Raw genomic sequence first — 23,491 nt, 5'->3', positions numbered from 1 at the left:
GGAGCCCAAAGCCTGGGAAGTGTCTCATCGCTCTCACTAACGAGCGAATCCCACATCTTTAACGAACGGCTGAGAGTTCGACACGTTTCTCACACACACACGTCATCGAGCTTCATCAGTCCTCACAGAGATCCGACTCAACAGCCTTCAGGATCAGTCATGAGGCGACTCACAGATCCAAGTGAATTTGTGTCTTGTTTAACATAATCACTGTCTTTTCTAATTAGCAGTTCTTTGTTCATCACTATGTGTGTGTGTGTGTGTGTGTGTTTGTGTGAGTAGAATAGACTCCTGACCTGAACGGAAACTGATAAATTGATCTTGACACCGTTTATCACAGTAATATTGGTCTTATGTTGGGTTATACGTAACCAAAAACACTGAGAGCCTCTCAATCCATCAGAGATCGTGGACTGTTTCATGGTTTCCAGAAATCACATGCAATTCAAGCAGTCAGGGTGCGTTTACACAACAACGATATGCTTAAAACGGATCATTTTTTTCCATTGAGCTTTCCACGTACAGACGACAGCATTGTCAAAATGATCCCCATTAACACGGATCCGCAAAAACCACATGAACCACTATAGACTGAACACGTAATACGCATGTGCATAACGTCATCGTCTTTAGAGATTCGCGTTTTTGTTTTTTACAAGGAGACTGTTCTCAGAAACGTGTACTTTGAAACCCGTTTTCAAAACTTTGCATTTTCAGGCACCCAAAACGCCATTGTCGTGTAAACTATCGCTGCAAACGGTGTTGTGTAAACAGCCCCGTATTCACTCATCAAACACAGGAGCCACAGCTGATAGATAATCATTTTGAGAGGTGTGTGATTCACTCTCACTCTATTCATGCAATCCATCTGCACATTATTCTGATGAAGATGATGAGATTCACACTGCTGTCTGCAGATATTCCTCACGTCAGATTGTTCTGATATCATCCATTAGCTAGGTCAGTGTCGTCCGCCGTTCTCTCAAACACAGCAGATCCTGCACTCAGTGAATATCATACAGAACAACACTGTCATCTCCATAATGCTCATAAGATCCTCTATTGTAAGTGCTACATGAGGGTTTTTTTCTTCTGTAAAAGCATAATAGTGTTGTTCACTCAGGTGTTTCATTAACATCAGCGTTCTGAACGTCGCTCACGCATGCTGAGCTGGTCAAAGAACATGCAAAGCACATGTATTTTATTAGATGTGAAATCTGCACATATACGAAGACCTGTGCTTTTGCTGCGTGAAAACATATGTGTGAGCTGAAAATCTATGTTTCTGCTGAAAGAGTTAAAACAATCACAGAAAGCCCCACTAGAAAAACTACAAGAGAACAAAAGTTTTCCAGCATCTTCCGCACATCTGAGCTCTTTTCCAGTGACTGTATGAGATTGAGATCTGTCTGTTCACACAGAGGTTGATTGTATAAATATATATTATATTGTTCTAGTTTTGTTTAAAGATCATATTTTTTTCATGTAAGATATTTACATGTTTCCCAGAAGCCAAATTATGAATTATTGTGCAGAGTGCGTGTAAACTTATGAGCACAAGCATATATAAATCAGTAACATCACTAGTGAGCCTCATCATCCACACGGACCCTCACCATCCACACGGACCCTCATCATCCACACACACCTACCCTCATCATCCACACGGACCCTCACCATCCACACTGACCCTCATCATCCACACGGACCCTCACCATCCACACGGACCCTCACCATCCACACTGACCCTCATCATCCACACGGACCCTCACCATCCACACACACCTACCCTCACCATCCACACTGACCCTCATCATCCACACTGACCCTCATCATCCACACGGACCCTCATCATCCACACGGACCCTCACCATCCACACGGACCCTCACCATCCACACGGACCTACCCTCACCATCCACACACACCTACCCTCACCATCCACACTGACCCTCACCATCCACACGGACCCTCACCATCCACACGGACCCTCACCATCCACACTGACCCTCATCATCCACACGGACCCTCACCATCCACACGGACCCTCACCATCCACACTGACCCTCATCATCCACACTGACCCTCACCATCCACACACACCTACCCTCACCATCCACACTGACCCTCATCATCCACACTGACCCTCATCATCCACACGGACCCTCATCATCCACACGGACCCTCACCATCCACACCTACCCTCATCATCCACACGGACCCTCACCATCCACACGGACCCTCACCATCCACACTGACCCTCATCATCCACACGGACCCTCACCATCCACACACACCTACCCTCACCATCCACACTGACCCTCATCATCCACACTGACCCTCATCATCCACACGGACCCTCATCATCCACACGGACCCTCACCATCCACACGGACCCTCACCATCCACACGGACCTACCCTCACCATCCACACACACCTACCCTCACCATCCACACTGACCCTCACCATCCACACGGACCCTCACCATCCACACGGACCCTCACCATCCACACTGACCCTCATCATCCACACGGACCCTCACCATCCACACGGACCCTCACCATCCACACTGACCCTCATCATCCACACTGACCCTCACCATCCACACACACCTACCCTCACCATCCACACTGACCCTCATCATCCACACTGACCCTCATCATCCACACGGACCCTCATCATCCACACGGACCCTCACCATCCACACGGACCCTCACCATCCACACGGACCTACCCTCACCATCCACACACACCTACCCTCACCATCCACACTGACCCTCATCATCCACACGGACCCTCACCATCCACACGGACCTACCCTCACCATCCACACACACCTACCCTCACCATCCACACTGACCCTCATCATCCACACTGACCCTCATCATCCACACGGACCCTCATCATCCACACGGACCCTCACCATCCACACGGACCCTCACCATCCACACTGACCCTCATCATCCACACGGACTGACCCTCACCATCCACACTGACCCTCACCATCCACACGGACCCTCACCATCCACACTGACCCTCATCATCCACACGGACCCTCACCATCCACACGGACCCTCACCATCCACACTGACCCTCACCATCCACACTGACCCTCATCATCCACACTGACCCTCATCATCCACACGGACCCTCACCATCCACACAGACCCTCACCATCCACACTGACCCTCATCATCCACACGGACCCTCACCATCCACACTGACCCTCATCATCCACACGGACCCTCACCATCCACACTGACCCTCATCATCCACACGGACCCTCACCATCCACACAGACCCTCACCATCCACACTGACCCTCATCATCCACACGGACCCTCACCATCCACACTGACCCTCATCATCCACACGGACCCTCACCATCCACACTGACCCTCATCATCCACACGGACCCTCACCATCCACACTGACCCTCATCATCCACACGGACCCTCACCATCCACACTGACCCTCATCATCCACACGGACCCTCACCATCCACACGGACCTACCCTCACCATCCACACACACCTACCCTCACCATCCACACTGACCCTCATCATCCACACGGACCCTCACCATCCACACTGACCCTCATCATCCACACGGACCCTCACCATCCACACTGACCCTCATCATCCACACGGACCCTCACCATCCACACGGACCGACCCTCATCATCCACACGGACCCTCATCATCAACCCTCATCATCCACACTGACCCTCACCCTCCACACACACCTACCCTCACCATCCACACTGGCCCTCACCATCCACACGGACCTGCCCTCACCATCCACACGGACCTACCCTCACCATCCACACACACCTACCCTCACCATCCACACTGACCCTCATCATCCACACGGACCCTCACCATCCACACGGACCTACCCTCACCATCCACACACACCTACCCTCACCATCCACACTGACCCTCATCATCCACACTGACCCTCATCATCCACACGGACCCTCATCATCCACACGGACCCTCACCATCCACACGGACCCTCACCATCCACACTGACCCTCATCATCCACACGGACTGACCCTCACCATCCACACTGACCCTCACCATCCACACGGACCCTCACCATCCACACTGACCCTCATCATCCACACGGACCCTCACCATCCACACGGACCCTCACCATCCACACTGACCCTCACCATCCACACTGACCCTCATCATCCACACTGACCCTCATCATCCACACGGACCCTCACCATCCACACAGACCCTCACCATCCACACTGACCCTCATCATCCACACGGACCCTCACCATCCACACTGACCCTCATCATCCACACGGACCCTCACCATCCACACTGACCCTCATCATCCACACGGACCCTCACCATCCACACTGACCCTCATCATCCACACGGACCCTCACCATCCACACTGACCCTCATCATCCACACGGACCCTCACCATCCACACGGACCTACCCTCACCATCCACACACACCTACCCTCACCATCCACACTGACCCTCATCATCCACACGGACCCTCACCATCCACACTGACCCTCATCATCCACACGGACCCTCACCATCCACACTGACCCTCATCATCCACACGGACCCTCACCATCCACACGGACCGACCCTCATCATCCACACGGACCCTCATCATCAACCCTCATCATCCACACTGACCCTCACCCTCCACACACACCTACCCTCACCATCCACACTGGCCCTCACCATCCACACGGACCTGCCCTCACCATCCACACGGACCTACCCTCACCATCCACACACACCTACCCTCACCATCCACACCGGACCATCACCATCCTGACCTTTTGCTCTACAGATCAGAGGAAGTAAATGCCACTAAAGGTCACATCCTGACCAGAGAGGGACGACACCACATTAAAGCATCTCATGCGTTTGGTTTCACGCTCCAGCAGGCGTTCGCTCTGGTATAAAGTCATGTGAGCTGATATATATGTGTGTGTGTGTGTGTGTGTGTGTGTGTGTGTGTGTGTGTGTGTGTGTGTGGAGATGCAGACAGATCCCCGTCAGGTTGTGTTTGTTGTTCCTCAGGGATCGTATTCATCATTTCCCTCAAGGCGACACCTTCAATATGTTCCCATGTGACGTCTCAGAGCGGCCGGTGTCACACACACACACACACAAACACACACACACACACACACACACACACACACACCCCACTGATCCAGATTAGTCCTGATAATGGCAGAGGAGACGAGCCATACACACACCAGAGCGGCCATCTGGACCACAGCGTGAGCCAGACATCTCTATACACACTCACACACGCACTCACACACACACACACACACACGCACTCAAACACACACACACGCACTCACACACACAAACACTGACACACACACACTCACTCACACACACTTCAGCAGGACATCCTCATACTGAAAAAAGACGATTCAGCTGTCAAGTGATGAAGAGCACAACTGATACACACCTAAGCTGATGAAGAACATCAAGAACATTTTAATATCCAGAGACACTCAAGAACACATTACAGCCAGAAACAGTTATAAGATGCTACAAAGAACCAGAGAGGATTCATTTCTATCTCCAGAATCCCAGACTGGACTGAGACTCCAGCCCAGTGATCCTATCAGGACAAACACACACACACACACACACACCAGACGATCGTCATGACAACAGCCATGTGTCTTACCTGAGCCGCGCTTGGACACCACTTTCAGGCTTCTGATGACCGTCGCATACAGCAGGATCTGCAGAGGAACCCGTGATCTCATGTTTCACTGTGTGAATCTCCTGCAGAGACACAAACACACACACACAACATGAGCGTCACACACTCATCTGTCTTTAACAGCGTCTAAACAAACACACTCCATCACATCAGACTCTCAACTGGCTTCTACATGCGTTTAAACCTCTGTACACAGCAGAGTCTTCAATCTTCAGGATCTCTCCAGTCCAGTGCACACACACACACACACACACACACACACACACACACACACACACACACACACACATCCATCTCTGTCTAAAGCACATTTGTCCAAGAGTTCTCACAGAAACCCAGCGCCTGCCAAAAGCAAAGCCCCAGATCTCTGATTCCCTGTTCAATATCTGCAGGAAAAACACATCATATGCTGCAAACATGTCCTGAAATGACATTCACCATCTACGGCAGGAGGACACGTGAGCGTCCACTGAAACATCATGAAGAAAAAACGGGACACAAGGTGCGTTTCCATTACAGATTTGTGAAAACTTTTGCGATTTTTTCTAAATGTCGACAAAAAACGATTGCGAAATGACGCCGTTTCCATTAACCGATGTTATGCGACTACAACTTAATTTTTTCCTCTCGCGATTAGTCATTCCAAAAATCATAACAACGGACGTCGGTAACTTTATGTATATCTCAGCTACTGCACTGGCCATTATTATTAATCAAAGGAGTCGTATGTGTGTTATCCAATCATTAATGACAAGGAAAGACCCTTATACTTGAGAGCGGCACATATGAGGAGATTCTGGGCGTTTCTCGCTCATATCTGCTTCGAGGTCTTGATTGTGGCATTTCTTTGAGGTTTAGAATCCAGTATTCCTGTAATTTTATTTTTAATTTGTAATTGTAATTTTATGAATTTAATAAAGAACTCTGTCTCGTATTCTGTCCAAACATACCGCGTCATCTACGTCAGCTGACCTGTAAATGCGCAAAAACTGTTTCCATTGCAGTTTTGCGAAATATTTCTTTTTCGAATTGCTTGAAAAACCACCTCGTGCGAGCATAAAATCATATTTTGCGATAAATGGGAGTTTTTGCGAAATTGGCGTGTTTCCATTGGGCGTATTTTAAATTCGCAATTTCAATTTGCGCAATTTGAAGGGTAATGGAAACGCGGCTACTGACACTTATGGAAAGAAGAGACAGATGCCGTTCCACAAGAGACAGAAAGACATATTTGTGTACAACACACATACACACACACACACACTCACACACACACACACACACACACACACAGACACACACACACACAGACACACAGACACACACACACACAGACACATACAATTTGAATGATAAATTGCTAGTTATGTTCCACGTTGGTAAATAAGTTTGCAGCATATGCTAAATAACTAAAAGAGGGTCAGAAAACAGTGCTGATGTTCATTTAGTTATTGACAGTAACACTTTAGCATTTGTTCATCCAGCACTGAACATGAACTGTATGTGTTGTTCATCTCTTTTGCTTTCATTTATTGCAAAAATAAAAACAACAGGAAACAAAAAAGCAACAGTAAGTGTGCCAAACATAATAGCCTGTAACTTCACATGGTTAGAGTGTGTGCAGCTCCAGATGATCGGAGGATCCCGTCTAATGCATCAGAGACACGGAGCACATTAACATGGATTAAAGGCTTTAGAGACTTGACACAAATCACAATCCAACAATACGACATTCTGAGTGCTGAACACATGCAGCATTTGAATATGCACAACATCGGTCTGTTGTTTCCAAGGAAACCACTCGTGCTTGTAATCGCAGCGGTAAGCGTTGGATTGATGCGTTAGCTTCAGAATTCTGCTTTATAACCAACATCTCGTCCTCAAACACTGATTCTGCTTTATAACCAACATCTCGTCCTCAAACACCGATTCTGCTTTATAACCAACATCTCGTCCTCAAACACCGATTCTGCTTTATAACCAACATCTCGTCCTCAAACACCGATTCTGCTTTATAACCAACATCTCGTCCTCAAACACTGATTCTGCTTTATAACCAACATCTCGTCCACAAAATTTGCTTTATAACCAACATCTCGTCCTCAAACACCGATTCTGCTTTATAACCAACATCTCGTCCTCAAACACGATTCTGCTTTATAACCAACATCTCGTCCTAAAACACAGATTCTGCTTTATAACCAACATCTCGTCCTCAAACACTGATTCTGCTTTATAACCAACATCTCGTCCTCAAACACTGATTCTGCTTTATAACCAACATCTCGTCCACAAAATTTGCTTTATAACCAACATCTCGTCCTCAAACACCGATTCTGCTTTATAACCAACATCTCGTCCTCAAACACCGATTCTGCTTTATAACCAACATCTCGTCCTAAAACACAGATTCTGCTTTATAACCAACATCTCGTCCTCAAACACCGATTCTGCTTTATAACCAACATCTCGTCCTCAAACACCGATTCTGCTTTATAACCAACATCTCATCCTCAAACACCGATTCTGCTTTATAACCAACATCTCGTCCTCAAACACCGATTCTGCTTTATAACCGACATCTCGTCCTCAAACACCGATTCTGCTTTATAACCAACATCTCATCCTCAAACACCGATTCTGCTTTATAACCAACATCTCGTCCTCAAACACAGATTCTGCTTTATAACCAACATCTCATCCTCAAACACCGATTCTGCTTTATAACCAACATCTCATCCTCAAACACGATTCTGCTTTATAACCAACATCTCGTCCTCAAACACAGATTCTGCTTTATAACCAACATCTCATCCTCAAACACCGATTCTGCTTTATAACCAACATCTCATCCTCAAACACGATTCTGCTTTATAACCAACATCTCGTCCACAAAATTTGCTTTATAACCAACATCTCGTCCTCAAACACCGATTCTGCTTTATAACCAACATCTCGTCCTCAAACACAGATTCTGCTTTATAACCAACATCTCGTCCTAAAACACAGATTCTGCTTTATAACCAACATCTCGTCCTCAAACACCGATTCTGCTTTATAACCAACATCTCGTCCTCAAACACCGATTCTGCTTTATAACCAACATCTCGTCCTCAAACACAGATTCTGCTTTATAACCAACATCTCGTCCTCAAACACCGATTCTGCTTTATAACCAACATCTCATCCTCAAACACGATTCTGCTTTATAACCAACATCTCGTCCACAAAATTTGCTTTATAACCAACATCTCGTCCTCAAACACCGATTCTGCTTTATAACCAACATCTCGTCCTCAAACACAGATTCTGCTTTATAACCAACATCTCGTCCTAAAACACAGATTCTGCTTTATAACCAACATCTCGTCCTCAAACACCGATTCTGCTTTATAACCAACATCTCGTCCTCAAACACCGATTCTGCTTTATAACCAACATCTCGTCCTCAAACACAGATTCTGCTTTATAACCAACATCTCGTCCTCAAACACCGATTCTGCTTTATAACCGACATCTCGTCCTCAAACACCGATTCTGCTTTATAACCAACATCTCGTCCTCAAACACCGATTCTGCTTTATAACCAACATCTCGTCCTCAAACACCGATTCTGCTTTATAACCAACATCTCATCCTCAAACACGATTCTGCTTTATAACCAACATCTCGTCCTCAAACACCGATTCTGCTTTATAACCAACATCTCGTCCTCAAACACGATTCTGCTTTATAACCAACATCTCGTCCTCAAACACTGATTCTGCTTTATAACCAACATCTCGTCCTCAAACACCGATTCTGCTTTATAACCAACATCTCGTCCTCAAACACCGATTCTGCTTTATAACCAACATCTCGTCCTCAAACACCGATTCTGCTTTATAACCAACATCTCGTCCTCAAACACTGATTCTGCTTTATAACCAACATCTCGTCCTCAAACACGATTCTGCTTTATAACCAACATCTCGTCCTCAAACACCGATTCTGCTTTATAACCAACATCTCATCCTCAAACACGATTCTACTTTATAACCAACATCTCGTCCTCAAACACTGATTCTGCTTTATAACCAACATCTCGTCCTCAAACACGATTCTGCTTTATAACCAACATCTCGTCCTCAAACACCGATTCTGCTTTATAACCAACATCTCGTCCTCAAACACCGATTCTGCTTTATAACCAACATCTCGTCCTCAAACACCGATTCTTCTTTATAACCAACATCTCGTCCTCAAACACCGATTCTGCTTTATAACCAACATCTCGTCCTCAAACACGATTCTGCTTTATAACCAACATCTCATCCTCAAACACGATTCTGCTTTATAACCAACATCTCGTCCTCAAACACGATTCTGCTTTATAACCAACATCTCGTCCTCAAACACCGATTCTGCTTTATAACCAACATCTCGTCCTCAAACACCGATTCTGCTTTATAACCAACATCTCATCCTCAAACACGATTCTGCTTTATAACCAACATCTCATCCTCAAACACGATTCTGCTTTATAACCAACATCTCGTCCTCAAACACTGATTCTGCTTTATAACCAACATCTCGTCCTCAAACACGATTCTGCTTTATAACCAACATCTCGTCCTCAAACACCGATTCTGCTTTATAACCAACATCTCATCCTCAAACACGATTCTGCTTTATAACCAACATCTCGTCCTCAAACACCGATTCTGCTTTATAACCAACATCTCGTCCTCAAACACCGATTCTGCTTTATAACCAACATCTCGTCCTCAAACACCGATTCTGCTTTATAAACAACATCTCGTCCTCAAACACCGATTCTGCTTTATAACCAACATCTCGTCCTCAAACACCGATTCTTCTTTATAACCAACATCTCGTCCTCAAACACCGATTCTGCTTTATAACCAACATCTCATCCTCAAACACCGATTCTGCTTTATAACCAACATTTCGTCCTCTGCTTTATAACCAACATCTCGTCCTCAAACACAGATTCTGCTTTATATCCAACATCTCGTCCTCAAACACAGATTCTTCTTTATAACCAACATCTCGTCCTCAAACACCGATTCTTATTTATAACCAACATCTCGTCCTCAAACACCGATTCTTATTTATAACCAACATCTCGTCCTCAAACACCGATTCTGCTTTATAACCAACATCTCGTCCTTAAACACCGATTCTGCTTTATAACCAACATCTCATCCTCAAACACCGATTCTGCTTTATAACCAACATCTCATCCTCAAACACGATTCTGCTTTATAACCAACATCTCGTCCTCAAACACCGATTCTGCTTTATAACCAACATCTCGTCCTCAAACACCGATTCTTCTTTATAACCAACATCTCGTCCTCAAACACCGATTCTGCTTTATAACCAACATCTCGTCCTCAAACACAGATTCTGCTTTATAACCAACATCTCGTCCTCAAACACCGATTCTGCTTTATAACCAACATCTAGTCCTCAAACACAGATTCTGCTTTATAACTAACATCTCGTCCTCAAACACCGATTCTTCTTTATAACCAACATCTCGTCCTCAAACACCGATTCTGCTTTATAACCAACATTTCGTCCTCTGCTTTATAACCAACATCTCGTCCTCAAACACCGATTCTGCTTTATAACCAACATCTCATCCTCAAACACCGATTCTGCTTTATAACCAACATTTCGTCCTCTGCTTTATAACCAACATCTCGTCCTCAAACACCGATTCTGCTTTATAACCAACATCTCGTCCTCAAACACCGATTCTTATTTATAACCAACATCTCGTCCTCAAACACCGATTCTGCTTTATAACCAACATCTCATCCTTAAACACCGATTCTGCTTTATAACCAACATCTCATCCTCAAACACCGATTCTGCTTTATAACCAACATCTCATCCTCAAACACGATTCTGCTTTATAACCAACATCTCGTCCTCAAACACCGATTCTGCTTTATAACCAACATCTCGTCCTCAAACACCGATTCTTCTTTATAACCAACATCTCGTCCTCAAACACCGATTCTGCTTTATAACCAACATCTCGTCCTCAAACACAGATTCTGCTTTATAACCAACATTTCGTCCTCTGCCTTATAACCAACATCTCGTCCTCAAACACAGATTCTGCTTTATAACCAACATCTCGTCCTCAAACACAGATTCTGCTTTATAACCAACATTTCGTCCTCTGCCTTATAACCAACATCTCGTCCTCAAACACCGAGTCTTCTTTATAACCAACATCTCGTCCTCAAACACCGATTCTGCTTTATAACCAACATTTCGTCCTCTGCTTTATAACCAACATCTCGTCCTCAAACACAGATTCTGCTTTATAACCAACATTTCGTCCTCAAACACCGATTCTGCTTTATAACCAACATCTCGTCCTCAAACACAGATTCTGCTTTATAACCAACATCTCGTCCTCAAACACAGATTCTGCTTTATAACCAACATCTCGTCCTCAAACACAGATTCTGCTTTATAACCAACATTTCGTCCTCTGCCTTATAACCAACATCTCGTCCTTAAACACCGATTCTGCTTTATAACCAACATCTCGTCCTCAAACACCGATTCTGCTTTATAACCAACATCTCGTCCTCAAACACAGATTCTGCTTTATAACCAACATCTCATCCTCAAACACCGATTCTGCTTTATAACCAACATCTCATCCTCAAACACAGATTCTGCTTTATAACCAACATTTCGTCCTCTGCCTTATAACCAACATCTCGTCCTCAAACACGATTCTGCTTTATAACCGACATCTCGTCCTCAAACACTGATTCTGCTTTATAACCAACATCTCATCCTCAAACACCGATTCTGCTTTATAACCAACATTTCGTCCTCTGCTTTATAACCAACATCTCATCCTCAAACACCGATTCTGCTTTATAACCAACATTTCGTCCTCTGCCTTATAACCAACATCTCGTCCTCAAACACCGAGTCTTCTTTATAACCAACATCTCGTCCTCAAACACAGATTCTTCTTTATAACCAACATCTAGTTCTCAAACACAGATTCTGCTTTATAACTAACATCTCGTCCTCAAACACGATTCTGCTTTATAACCGACATCTCGTCCTCAAACACAGATTCTGCTTTATAACCAACATCTCGTCCTCAAACACGATTCTGCTTTATAACCAACATCTCGTCCTCAAACACAGATTCTGCTTTATAACCAACATCTCGTCCTCAAACACCGATTCTGCTTTATAACCAACATCTCATCCTCAAACACGATTCTGCTTTATAACCAACATCTCGTTCTCAAACACAGATTCTGCTTTATAACTAACATCTCGTCCTCAAACACGATTCTGCTTTATAACCAACATCTCGTCCTCAAACACAGATTCTGCTTTATAACCAACATCTCGTCCTCAAACACGATTCTGCTTTATAACCAACATTTCGTCCTCAAACACCGATTCTGCTTTATAACCAACATCTCATCCTCAAACACCGATTCTGCTTTATAACCAACATCTCATCCTCAAACACGATTCTGCTTTATAACCAACATCTCGTCTTCTGCTTTATAACTAACATCTCGTCCTCAAACACCGATTCTGCTTTATAACCAACATCTCGTCCTCAAACACCGATTCTTCTTTATAACCAACATCTCGTCCTCAAACACAGATTCTGCTTTATAACCAACATCTCGTCCTCAAACACCGATTCTTCTTTATAACCATCATCTCGTCCTCAAACACCGATTCTGCTTTATAACCAACATCTCGTCCTCAAACACCGATTCTTCTTTATAACCAACATCTCGTCCTCAAACACCGATTCTGCTTTATAACCAACATTTCGTCCTCTGCTTTATAACCAACATCTCGTCCTCAAACACAGATTCTTCTTTATAACCAACATTTCGTCCTCTGCTTTATAACCAACATCTCGTCCTCAAACACCGAGTCTTCTTAACCCCCTGAGGTCGGCTATCGCGCCGGCGCGATAGGCTCGTTTTTTTTCGTATGAGTGCAAAAAAAAAATAAAAAAAAAATATTAATTTTTATCTTATATGCTTGTGTTATACATCAATCGATCCTGTTTAGTGTGTATTTTTTTTGTGTATGCTCATAATAAAAACAAAGTGTTGTGCTTTTCGCCAAATAAAGAAAAATAAACATGATGCGAGTTCTGCCTACTCTCCGTCAGTGAAGTCAATTCTGAAACGCGTCCGAAAATGAACTGTAACTCAGCGAATACTCAGTCAAACAGGCATACAGTCACACAGGCATGAAGCTTGAATTATCTTCTTTCAAATGAAGTAATTTTTATAAAAAACAAATATTCACAGTTTATATAATATGTATGTAAAGAGAGAGATGTCAGTCGTTCTCATCTCAGCTAATTAAGTTTTAATGTGACTCCGCCTACGGAGACCGCGCTATTCAAACGCAAATGTGAGGCGATCCATACAAACCTGTGAAACGCCCACATCCGCTGGATAAGGCCGGTGAAACACTGGATGCGTGGCGTAAGCGTCTCAGCTGCGTGGCGTGTCCGTTTTTATTTCGGCTCCCATGTTAACAGTTTAGAGTTTGCATACTGCCTGTGTGAGACGCGCGTCTCAGGCGCGGCACGAGCCGCGTGGAAAACGCGTGCATTCTAGAAATAGAACCGACGCCTATTTTTCACGCGACACGCAAGCGTCTTGGAAGCGTTTCCATGCAAAATTGAATAGGAAAATCTGTTTATTTGTCATTTTGACACGAATACATATTAATAAATGTCCTTTTGATGTTTAAAAGTGTCTAGGTTTTGACATAAATGCAAATATAAATGTAATTTTACAAAATATGATCGATTTTCAAATACTGCTGTATTGAATGAACAGCTTTTAGCAAACTCTATTGCTATACTGAGATGAGGAATAGGCTATATACTGTATGTGTTTTGTCAAAAATAAAGTCATCAACTAACTAATGAATCCTTTACTTTGAAATACGTATGATAAAATGTATACTTTAGTTTTGAAAGACGTTGACTAGTTTTGAAAAGATTATAAAGTATGTATGTGCATGCATATATATATGTGTGTGTGTATATATGAAGAGTTCAGATGCAAAAGCCTCTAAATGCCATCTGAAATTTTCTCCTAGAATGATCATTTTTATGAAGCTTGTATATTTAAGTTAGCTATAGGTGACACGTCACCTGAATGAATGGCTCATTAAGTATGCAGGGACGTAGTCTCACCAGGTGTGAACTACTACATATGCATGATGCTGTTGGAGCGTATACGCCCCATCCGCATATTGGCTTTCCAAACTAAAAGTGTTTCACAAAACTAAAATCAATGTATCGTTTTTTTGTGGATGATTAGGCAGGATGATTTTCATATCATTTTGAAGAAAAAACACTAGGCGATGAAATCCATTAGTCAAAAGTCTTATTGCCACATATTTAGTATGTGTTTTGTGGCCTTATTTCAGAAACTTTAGTTTTTAGTTTTTTCAATAACCATGCATAAACATTATTCTCTCAAAAATGCAGACATGTACATTCTTGTTGCTCACATATTATGGTAGCCCTGTTTGTGCTAAATAGTGTGTAATTTTTTTTTGCCATTAATATGTTTATAAGCAACTGAAAAAAGCACAAATGTCAGGGCATGTCAGAACATCTCAAGGACCCCAAAAACACCCCAGACCCCAGAGGGTTAATAACCAACATCTCGTCCTCAAACACAGATTCTTCTTTATAACCAACATCTCGTCTTCTGCTTTATAACCAACATCTCGTCCTTAAACACCGATTCTGCTTTATAACCAACATCTCATCCTCAAACACGATTCTGCTTTATAACCAACATCTCATCCTCAAACACGATTCTGCTTTATAACCAACATCTCGTCCTCAAACACCGATTCTTCTTTATAACCAACATCTCGTCCTCAAACACTGATTCTGCTTTATAACCAACATCTCGTCCTCAAACACCGATTCTGCTTTATAACCAACATCTCGTCCTCAAACACCGATTCTGCTTTATAACCAACATCTCGTCCTCAAACACCGATTCTGCTTTATAACCAACATCTCGTCCTCAAACACCGATTCTGCTTTATAACCAACATCTCGTCCTCAAACACCGATTCTGCTTTATAACCAACATCTCATCCTCAAACACGATTCTGCTTTATAACCAACATCTCATCCTCAAACACGATTCTGCTTTATAACCAACATCTCATCCTCAAACACGATTCTGCTTTATAACCAACATCTCGTCCTCAAACACCGATTCTTCTTTATAACCAACATCTCGTCCTCAAACACTGATTCTGCTTTATAACCAACATCTCATCCTCAAACACGATTCTGCTTTATAACCAACATCTCGTCCTCAAACACCGATTCTGCTTTATAACCAACATCTCGTCCTCAAACACCGATTCTGCTTTATAACCAACATCTCGTCCTCAAACACCGATTCTGCTTTATAACCAACATCTCGTCCTCAAACACCGATTCTGCTTTATAACCAACATCTCATCCTCAAACACCGATTCTGCTTTATAACCAACATCTCATCCTCAAACACCGAGTCTTCTTTATAACCAACATCTCGTCCTCAAACACCGATTCTGCTTTATAACCAACATCTCGTCCTCAAACACAGATTCTTCTTTATAACCAACATCTCGTCCTCAAACACCGATTCTGCTTTATAACCAACATCTCGTCCTCAAACACCGATTCTGCTTTATAACCAACATCTCATCCTCAAACACCGATTTCGCTTTATAACCAACATCTCGTCCTCAAACACCGATTCTGCTTTATAACCAACATCTCGTCCTCAAACACCGATTCTGCTTTATAACCAACATCTCGTCCTCAAACACCGATTCTGCTTTATAACCAACATCTCGTCCTCAAACACAGATTCTGCTTTATAACCAACATCTCGTCCTCAAACACCGATTCTGCTTTATAACCAACATCTCATCCTCAAACACCGATTCTGCTTTATAACCAACATCTCGTCCTCAAACACCGATTCTGCTTTATAACCAACATCTCGTCCTCAAACACCGATTCTGCTTTATAACCAACATCTCGTCCTCAAACACCGATTCTGCTTTATAACCAACATCTCGTCCTCAAACACCGATTCTGCTTTATAACCAACATCTCGTCCTCAAACACCGATTCTGCTTTATAACCAACATCTCGTCCTCAAACACCGATTCTGCTTTATAACCAACATCTCATCCTCAAACACCGATTCTGCTTTATAACCAACATCTCATCCTCAAACACCGATTCTGCTTTATAACCAACATCTCGTCCTCAAACACCGATTCTGCTTTATAACCAACATCTCATCCTCAAACACCGATTCTGCTTTATAACCAACATCTCATCCTCAAACACAGATTCTGCTTTATAACCAACATCTCATCCTCAAACACCGATTCTGCTTTATAACCAACATCTCGTCCTCAAACACCGATTCTGCTTTATAACCAACATCTCGTCCTCAAACACCGATTCTGCTTTATAACCAACATCTCATCCTCAAACACAGATTCTGCTTTATAACCAACATCTCATCCTCAAACACCGATTCTGCTTTATAACCAACATCTCATCCTCAAACACAGATTCTGCTTTATAACCAACATCTCATCCTCAAACACCGATTCTTCTTTATAACCAACATCTCGTCCTCAAACACCGATTCTGCTTTATAACCAACATCTCGTCCTCAAACACCGATTCTGCTTTATAACCAACATCTCATCCTCAAACACGATTCTGCTTTATAACCAACATCTCGTCCTCAAACACCGATTCTGCTTTATAACCAAAATCTCGTCCTCAAACACTAATTCTGCTTTATAACCGACATCTCGTCCTCAAACACTAATTCTGCTTTATAACCAACATCTCATGTTCATGTCTTACACACATACTCTCACTCACTCTCACACACACACACACACACACACACACTGTCTCTCTGTCTCAAGAAAGACAGAAGAATATCAGATTGTAGATCAAGTCAAGTCAAGTCAAGTCAAGTTTATTTATATAGCGCTTTTCACAACATAGGTTGTATCAAAGCAGCTTCACAGTAATAAAACAATACATCAATGTTTGTTTCTAGTGGAACGTCCACGTTTGGTAATGCTGATCAATAGTATCGTTGATTGATTAATTAAATTAAATATTCCCAAATATCCCCAACTGAGCAAGCCAAAGGCAACAGTGGCAAGGAACCGAAAAACTCCATCAGGTGACCTAATGGAGAAAAAAAAACCTTGGGAGAACCCGGGCTCAGTCGGGGGCCAGTTCTCCTCTGGCGTTTATGAACTAGAGGTCGGATTTAACTGTAAGATTAAAAGTATTATATGAATGCCTGGCTGAAGAGATGCGTCTTTAATCTAGTTTTAAACTGGGAGAGCGAGTCTGAGCAACGAACAGTATCAGGAAGGCTATTCCAGAGTTTTGGAGCTAAATGTGAAAATGCTCTCCCTCCTTTGGTGGATCTGGATATCCTAGGTATGACCAAAAGCCTCGAATTTACTGACCTTAAAGAGCGCAATGGATTATAGGGCGATAGAAGATCCGTTAAATAAACTGGAGCTAAGCCGTTTAGGGCTTTATAAGTCAGTAGCAATACCTTGTAATTAATACGGAACTTTATAGGTAGCCAATGTAGTGATGATAAAATTGGAGTTATATGATCATATTTTCTTGATCTAGTTAGAACTCTAGCGGAGGCATTTTGGACTAACTGTAGCTTGTTTATTAAGGATGCAGGACAACCAGCCAATAAAGCATTACAGTAATCTAGTCTCGAGGTCATGAATGCATGAACTAACTTTTCTGCATCAGAAACAGATAGCATATTACGTAGCTTAGCAATGTTTCTAAGGTGGAAAAAGGCTGTTCTTGTAACATATGAAATATGATTTTCAAAAGACAGGTTGCAGTCTAATATAACACCCAGGTCTTTTACTGTAGAGGATGAAGTAACAGGACATCCTACGATGTTAAAGTTGTATTGTAAGAGGTTTTGTGGGTGGTTTTTTGAACCGATGATTAGTACCTCTGTCTTGTCTGGATTTAATAAAAGAAAATTGCGCGTCATCCAATCTTTTATATCTTTAACACACTCTGTCAATTTGGATAATTTAGCGTTTTCATCCGGCCGTGATGAAATATAGATTTGAGTGTCATCAGCATAACAATGGAAACTAATTCCATGTTTCCTTATAATATTTCCGAGTGGCAGCATATATATTGAGAATAATAGAGGGCCTAACACAGATCCCTGCGGCACTCCATAGTTTACTGGAGTTATGATCGATTTTTCTCCATTTAAATAAACAAAATGGTAGCGGTCAGATAAATACGATCTAAACCAGCTTAGTGCTTGTCCTTGAACACCAGTATAATTTTGTAGTCGATCTAAGAGTATTGTATGATCTATAGTATCGAACGCAGCACTAAGATCAAGTAAAACTAGTATTGAGATACAGCCTTGGTCAGAAGATAAAAGTAAATCATTTGTAATTTTAACGAGCGCAGTTTCAGTGCTATGATGCGGCCTGAATCCAGACTGAAACTTTTCATAGATGTCATTTTCTTGCAAGAAAGAGCCCAGTTGAGCGGACACAGCTTTTTCTAGTATTTTAGACATAAAAGGTAGATTTGAAATGGGTCTATAATTTGCTAGATTATGTGGATCTAATTGTGGTTTCTTAATGAGAGGTTTTATAACTGCCAGTTTAAATGTTCTTGGAACATAACCTAAAGATAAAGACGAGTTAATAATATTGAGGAGAGGCTCCTCCACTATAGGTAACACTTCTTTCAAAAGTTTAGTTGGTATAGGATCTAGTAAACATGTTGTTGTTTTAGATGAAGTGATAAGTTTATTTAACTCTTTTTGTTCTATAGTTGTAAAGCATTGTAATTGTTCTTGCGGGGTGATAATTGAGGCTGAATTATAAGACGCAATTGAGGATTGAACGTTTACAATTGTGGTTCTGATGTTTTCTATTTTCTCAGTGAAGAACTTCATGAAATCATTACTACTTAACTGGAACGGAATATTTTGTTCAGGAGACATCTGTTTATTTGTTAGTCTAGCCACAGTGTTAAATAAGAACCTAGGATTGTTTTGGTTGTTTTCTATTAGTTTGCGGAGATGCTCAGCCCTGGCCTCTTTTAGGGCCTTTTTGTAACGTGACATACTGTCTTTCCATGCGATTCTAAAGACCTCTAAGTTAGTTTTTTTCCATTTACGCTCTAAATTACGGGTTTCTCTCTTTAGAACATGCGTAGTATTGTTGTACCATGGTGCTTTACTTTTCTCTCTAACCTTTCTTAATCTAATGGGTGCAACAATATCCAATGATCCAGAGAGAATGGTGCTCATAGTGCTAGTTAATTCCTCAAGTTCATCTGTTTGTTTAGGTTCACTGAGCAGCTGAGACAGATCAGATAAGCTATTTGAAAAATTATCTATGGTAGATGGAAGGATTGTTCTGCCTAATCGATAACGCGGCGCAGCATGACATATTACAGGAGTACGTAATATGCAAGTTACCATGTAATGGTCAGTGACATCGTCACTTTGTGGAATGATATCTATATCGGTTGGATCGGTTCCATGTGATATAATTAAATCGAGTGTATGATTAAAACGATGAGTTGGTCCGGTAACGTTTTGCTTGACCCCAAAGGAGTTTAATAAATCTGTAAACGCAGCCCCTAGCGCATCATTTGAATTATCTACGTGGATATTAAAGTCTCCAACAATTAATGCTTTATCGAAATTAACTAATAGGTCTGAGAGAAAATCTGCAAACTCTTTTAGGAAATCAGCGTAAGGCCCTGGCGGTCTATATACGGTAGCCAAGGCTAGAGATAATAGGGATGTTTTTCTAGCATCTAAGAGCGTAACATTTAGTACAAGTACTTCAAACGAAATAAACTTATAGCCCGTTTTCTGAGTAACATTGAGAATATCTCTATAGATTGTTGCAACACCGCCGCCACGACCAATCAGACGGGGCTCGTGCTTATAGGAGTATCCTGATGGAGTAGACTCATTTAGACCGAAATAATCATTTGGTTTAAGCCAGGTTTCAGTAAGGCAAAGTACATCGAAGCTATTATCTGTGACTATTTCATTTACAATAACTGCCTTAGGTGTGAGTGATCTAATGTTTAGAAGACCTAGCTTTAGAAATTGTTTTTGATTACTAATAGCAACATTTTCTGGTTTAATAACAATTAGATTTTTTCTAGATCCTGCAGTAGATTTATTATTTAATCTCACTAAACGAGGAATAGACACAGTTTCTATGCAATGTTCTACACTATTTATATCAGTTAAATTGGTGCAGCAGAGACTATGATTTGGACTTTTGGTTACTAGTCAAAAGGTATTTAACATTTTGGAGATGTTATCTGACAGAAGATCCGATCCGAATCTGCTTGGGTGTAAGCCATCAGCACGGTAAAGCCTAGGACGCTCCCAAAACAGATTCCAATTATTTACAAAGAGTAGTTTCTGCTCATTGCACCATGACATTAACCATTCGTTTAGCGCGAATAATCTACTAAACTTTTCATGACCTAGTCGGTACGTGGGAAGCGGTCCTGACACAATGATCGTTATATCAGGCGATGTGCTGCGTACCGTATCGATCAGATTCCTGAAGTCTTTCTTCAGAACTTCCGTCTGGCGCAGCCTGATGTCGTTCACTCCCGCGTGCAAGACCACAGTTCCGACGCGCTCGTTATCGTTCAGAATCTCGGGAACGCGAGCGGCGATTTCAGAAACACGAGCACCAGGAAAGCAGTGACTATGCACCTTACTTTTATTTGACGTAGCGTGTACGTGTCGAACGATGGAATCGCCAAGAATCGCCTAGATATAGGCCTCCTCAGCTTAGTTCCTATTATATTCAGCCAAATTCTGTATTGCTCACGCTGCCAAACAGGAGAGAGAGAGAGAGAGAGAGAGAGAGAGAGAGAGAGAGAGAGAGAGAGAGAGAGAGAGAGAGAGAGAGAGAGAGAGAGACGTTGGAACCCTCTAGACTCTCTCTCTCTCTCTCTCTCCTGCTTGTGGAACTGGGTGAAAAATTGATGTGCCAGCTGCCTTTGCCAGTCATTAACATTTCTATTTGAGAGAAACTGTAGCGAGAGCCTCCATTTCTACCTTCAGCTCACCCACGCAAACCTCAGCTGCTGCGCCCTGAATTATTCTGTTTCGCATTATCCACCAGCGCATCTCAGCCACGCTGCAGAGGTGAGAGAGAGAGAAAGAGAGAGACACAGAAAGACCTGAGAGCGTTTGCTCTGCATATGCTGATTCTCTGTTTTTATTCAGATGAATCTGAGGATCGTTACAGTCACGCTGTCAGATGAACGTTTGACTGAAGGTCAAAATGCCCATAAACTCCTCACAAACACTAAAATCTGACAATAAATACTATGAATAATAGATATACACTCAATGCACTGCAAAAGTGATGTTCTCTCACAGTATTTTTTCAGTATAAATAAATTGACCACTGACAAGATGAGCTTTTAATAAAAGTTTGCTGTCTATGCAGTAGAAAAGCTTTTTATTATTATTCTATGCTATATGACTAAGGAAAGGGCTGAGGCGTTCCCTTCTGCCAGTAAGGCAGGAAAACTTTAGCACCCATAATGCACTTGGCTCGATCCAGTTGTCTTATGATCTATAGTTTCACTAAACCCCTGTAGTTGTCAAAAGTTCAACAGATCGGCTGACTGTTGCTGACAAATAAATGGGATAATCATTGGTGCAGGTAACGTGGAGAAAGAGTTCATATCTACCAATACTAATGACGTTAAAACAATTTAAAAGCTGGTTAAAAATCAGTGTTACAAACTTCACATACATTTATTGGAGATGCAAAATGACGTAAGATAAGAAGTCTTGTTTTCTGAGAAGCTGATGAACAAAACAAAGCTGAAAACAAGAACAAATATCTGCCAATTGGTCAGACAAACTTAATTCAAAGGGAAAACAAGATTATTTTTCTGACCCCACTGGCAGATATTTGTTCTTAATTTTGCATCTCCAGTAAATCTTAATTTAAGAATGTTTAGATATTTGTGCTGGAAAACAAGTCAACAATACTCTCTGCAGAGTAGAGTAGTGTTTGATCAATACACTTTCCACGGACTGATGCTTTTCCTTTACACTGTATATCAATCAAATAATATTAAATAATCTTCAAAACTATTTTATACTTTAAATAAATCTGATGTTTCACACAATAATAAATCACTGTCATCTGACGAGAGAAAAACAGAGTGAAAATAAAAGAGAAGGTTTCTGAATCTTGACTGTGGGAGTGATTCATAAGCCTCCACAATCCATCAGTGCTCTTACCTCACGCACAATCATCAATAACACACAGTCGATTGAAGCGTCTCCCACACGTCAGACCCTGTGGACGATTCTCCAGGAATACGCTGGGAAACTCCACTGCAGACGCACTTTATAGCAGCTGAAGCTCATCCACATCACTGCCTCTGCACAAAACCCCAAACACTGGCAGTGGGACTCAAACACAGTCTGAGTCTAAGAGTCCACGGGAAACGGGCTTTATTGAGGTTGAGTGATGCGAACCGCTGGACTTGAGTTTATTCTCCCGCTGCGCTTTAGAGCCGGTGGTCAGTGCTAATGAGCGGAGGTGCACTAACCCT

At 42.4% G+C, this 23,491-nt stretch overlaps 1 protein-coding gene across 4 annotated transcripts in view; it reads right to left on the bottom strand.

Annotated features, from left to right (window-relative positions):
- Positions 1-23,491, bottom strand: part of il1rapl1b (interleukin 1 receptor accessory protein-like 1b) — a 237,163-nt gene that overhangs the window by 192,765 nt on the left and 20,907 nt on the right. For all 4 annotated transcript variants that reach the window (XM_079857724.1, XM_079857726.1, XM_079857725.1 and 1 more), the window contains exon 2: positions 5,695-5,795. In XM_079857724.1, the coding sequence (XP_079713850.1) occupies positions 5,695-5,776 (82 nt within the window). In that variant the 5' untranslated portion in view covers positions 5,777-5,795. The remainder of the gene's footprint in view (positions 1-5,694; positions 5,796-23,491) is intronic.

This window comes from Squalius cephalus, assembly GCF_949319135.1.
Source record: "Squalius cephalus genome assembly, chromosome: 22".
Taxonomy (NCBI): domain Eukaryota; kingdom Metazoa; phylum Chordata; class Actinopteri; order Cypriniformes; family Leuciscidae; genus Squalius; species Squalius cephalus.
The sequence above is the reverse complement of the archived record's forward strand: the minus strand, read 5'-3'. Positions and strand labels throughout refer to the sequence as shown.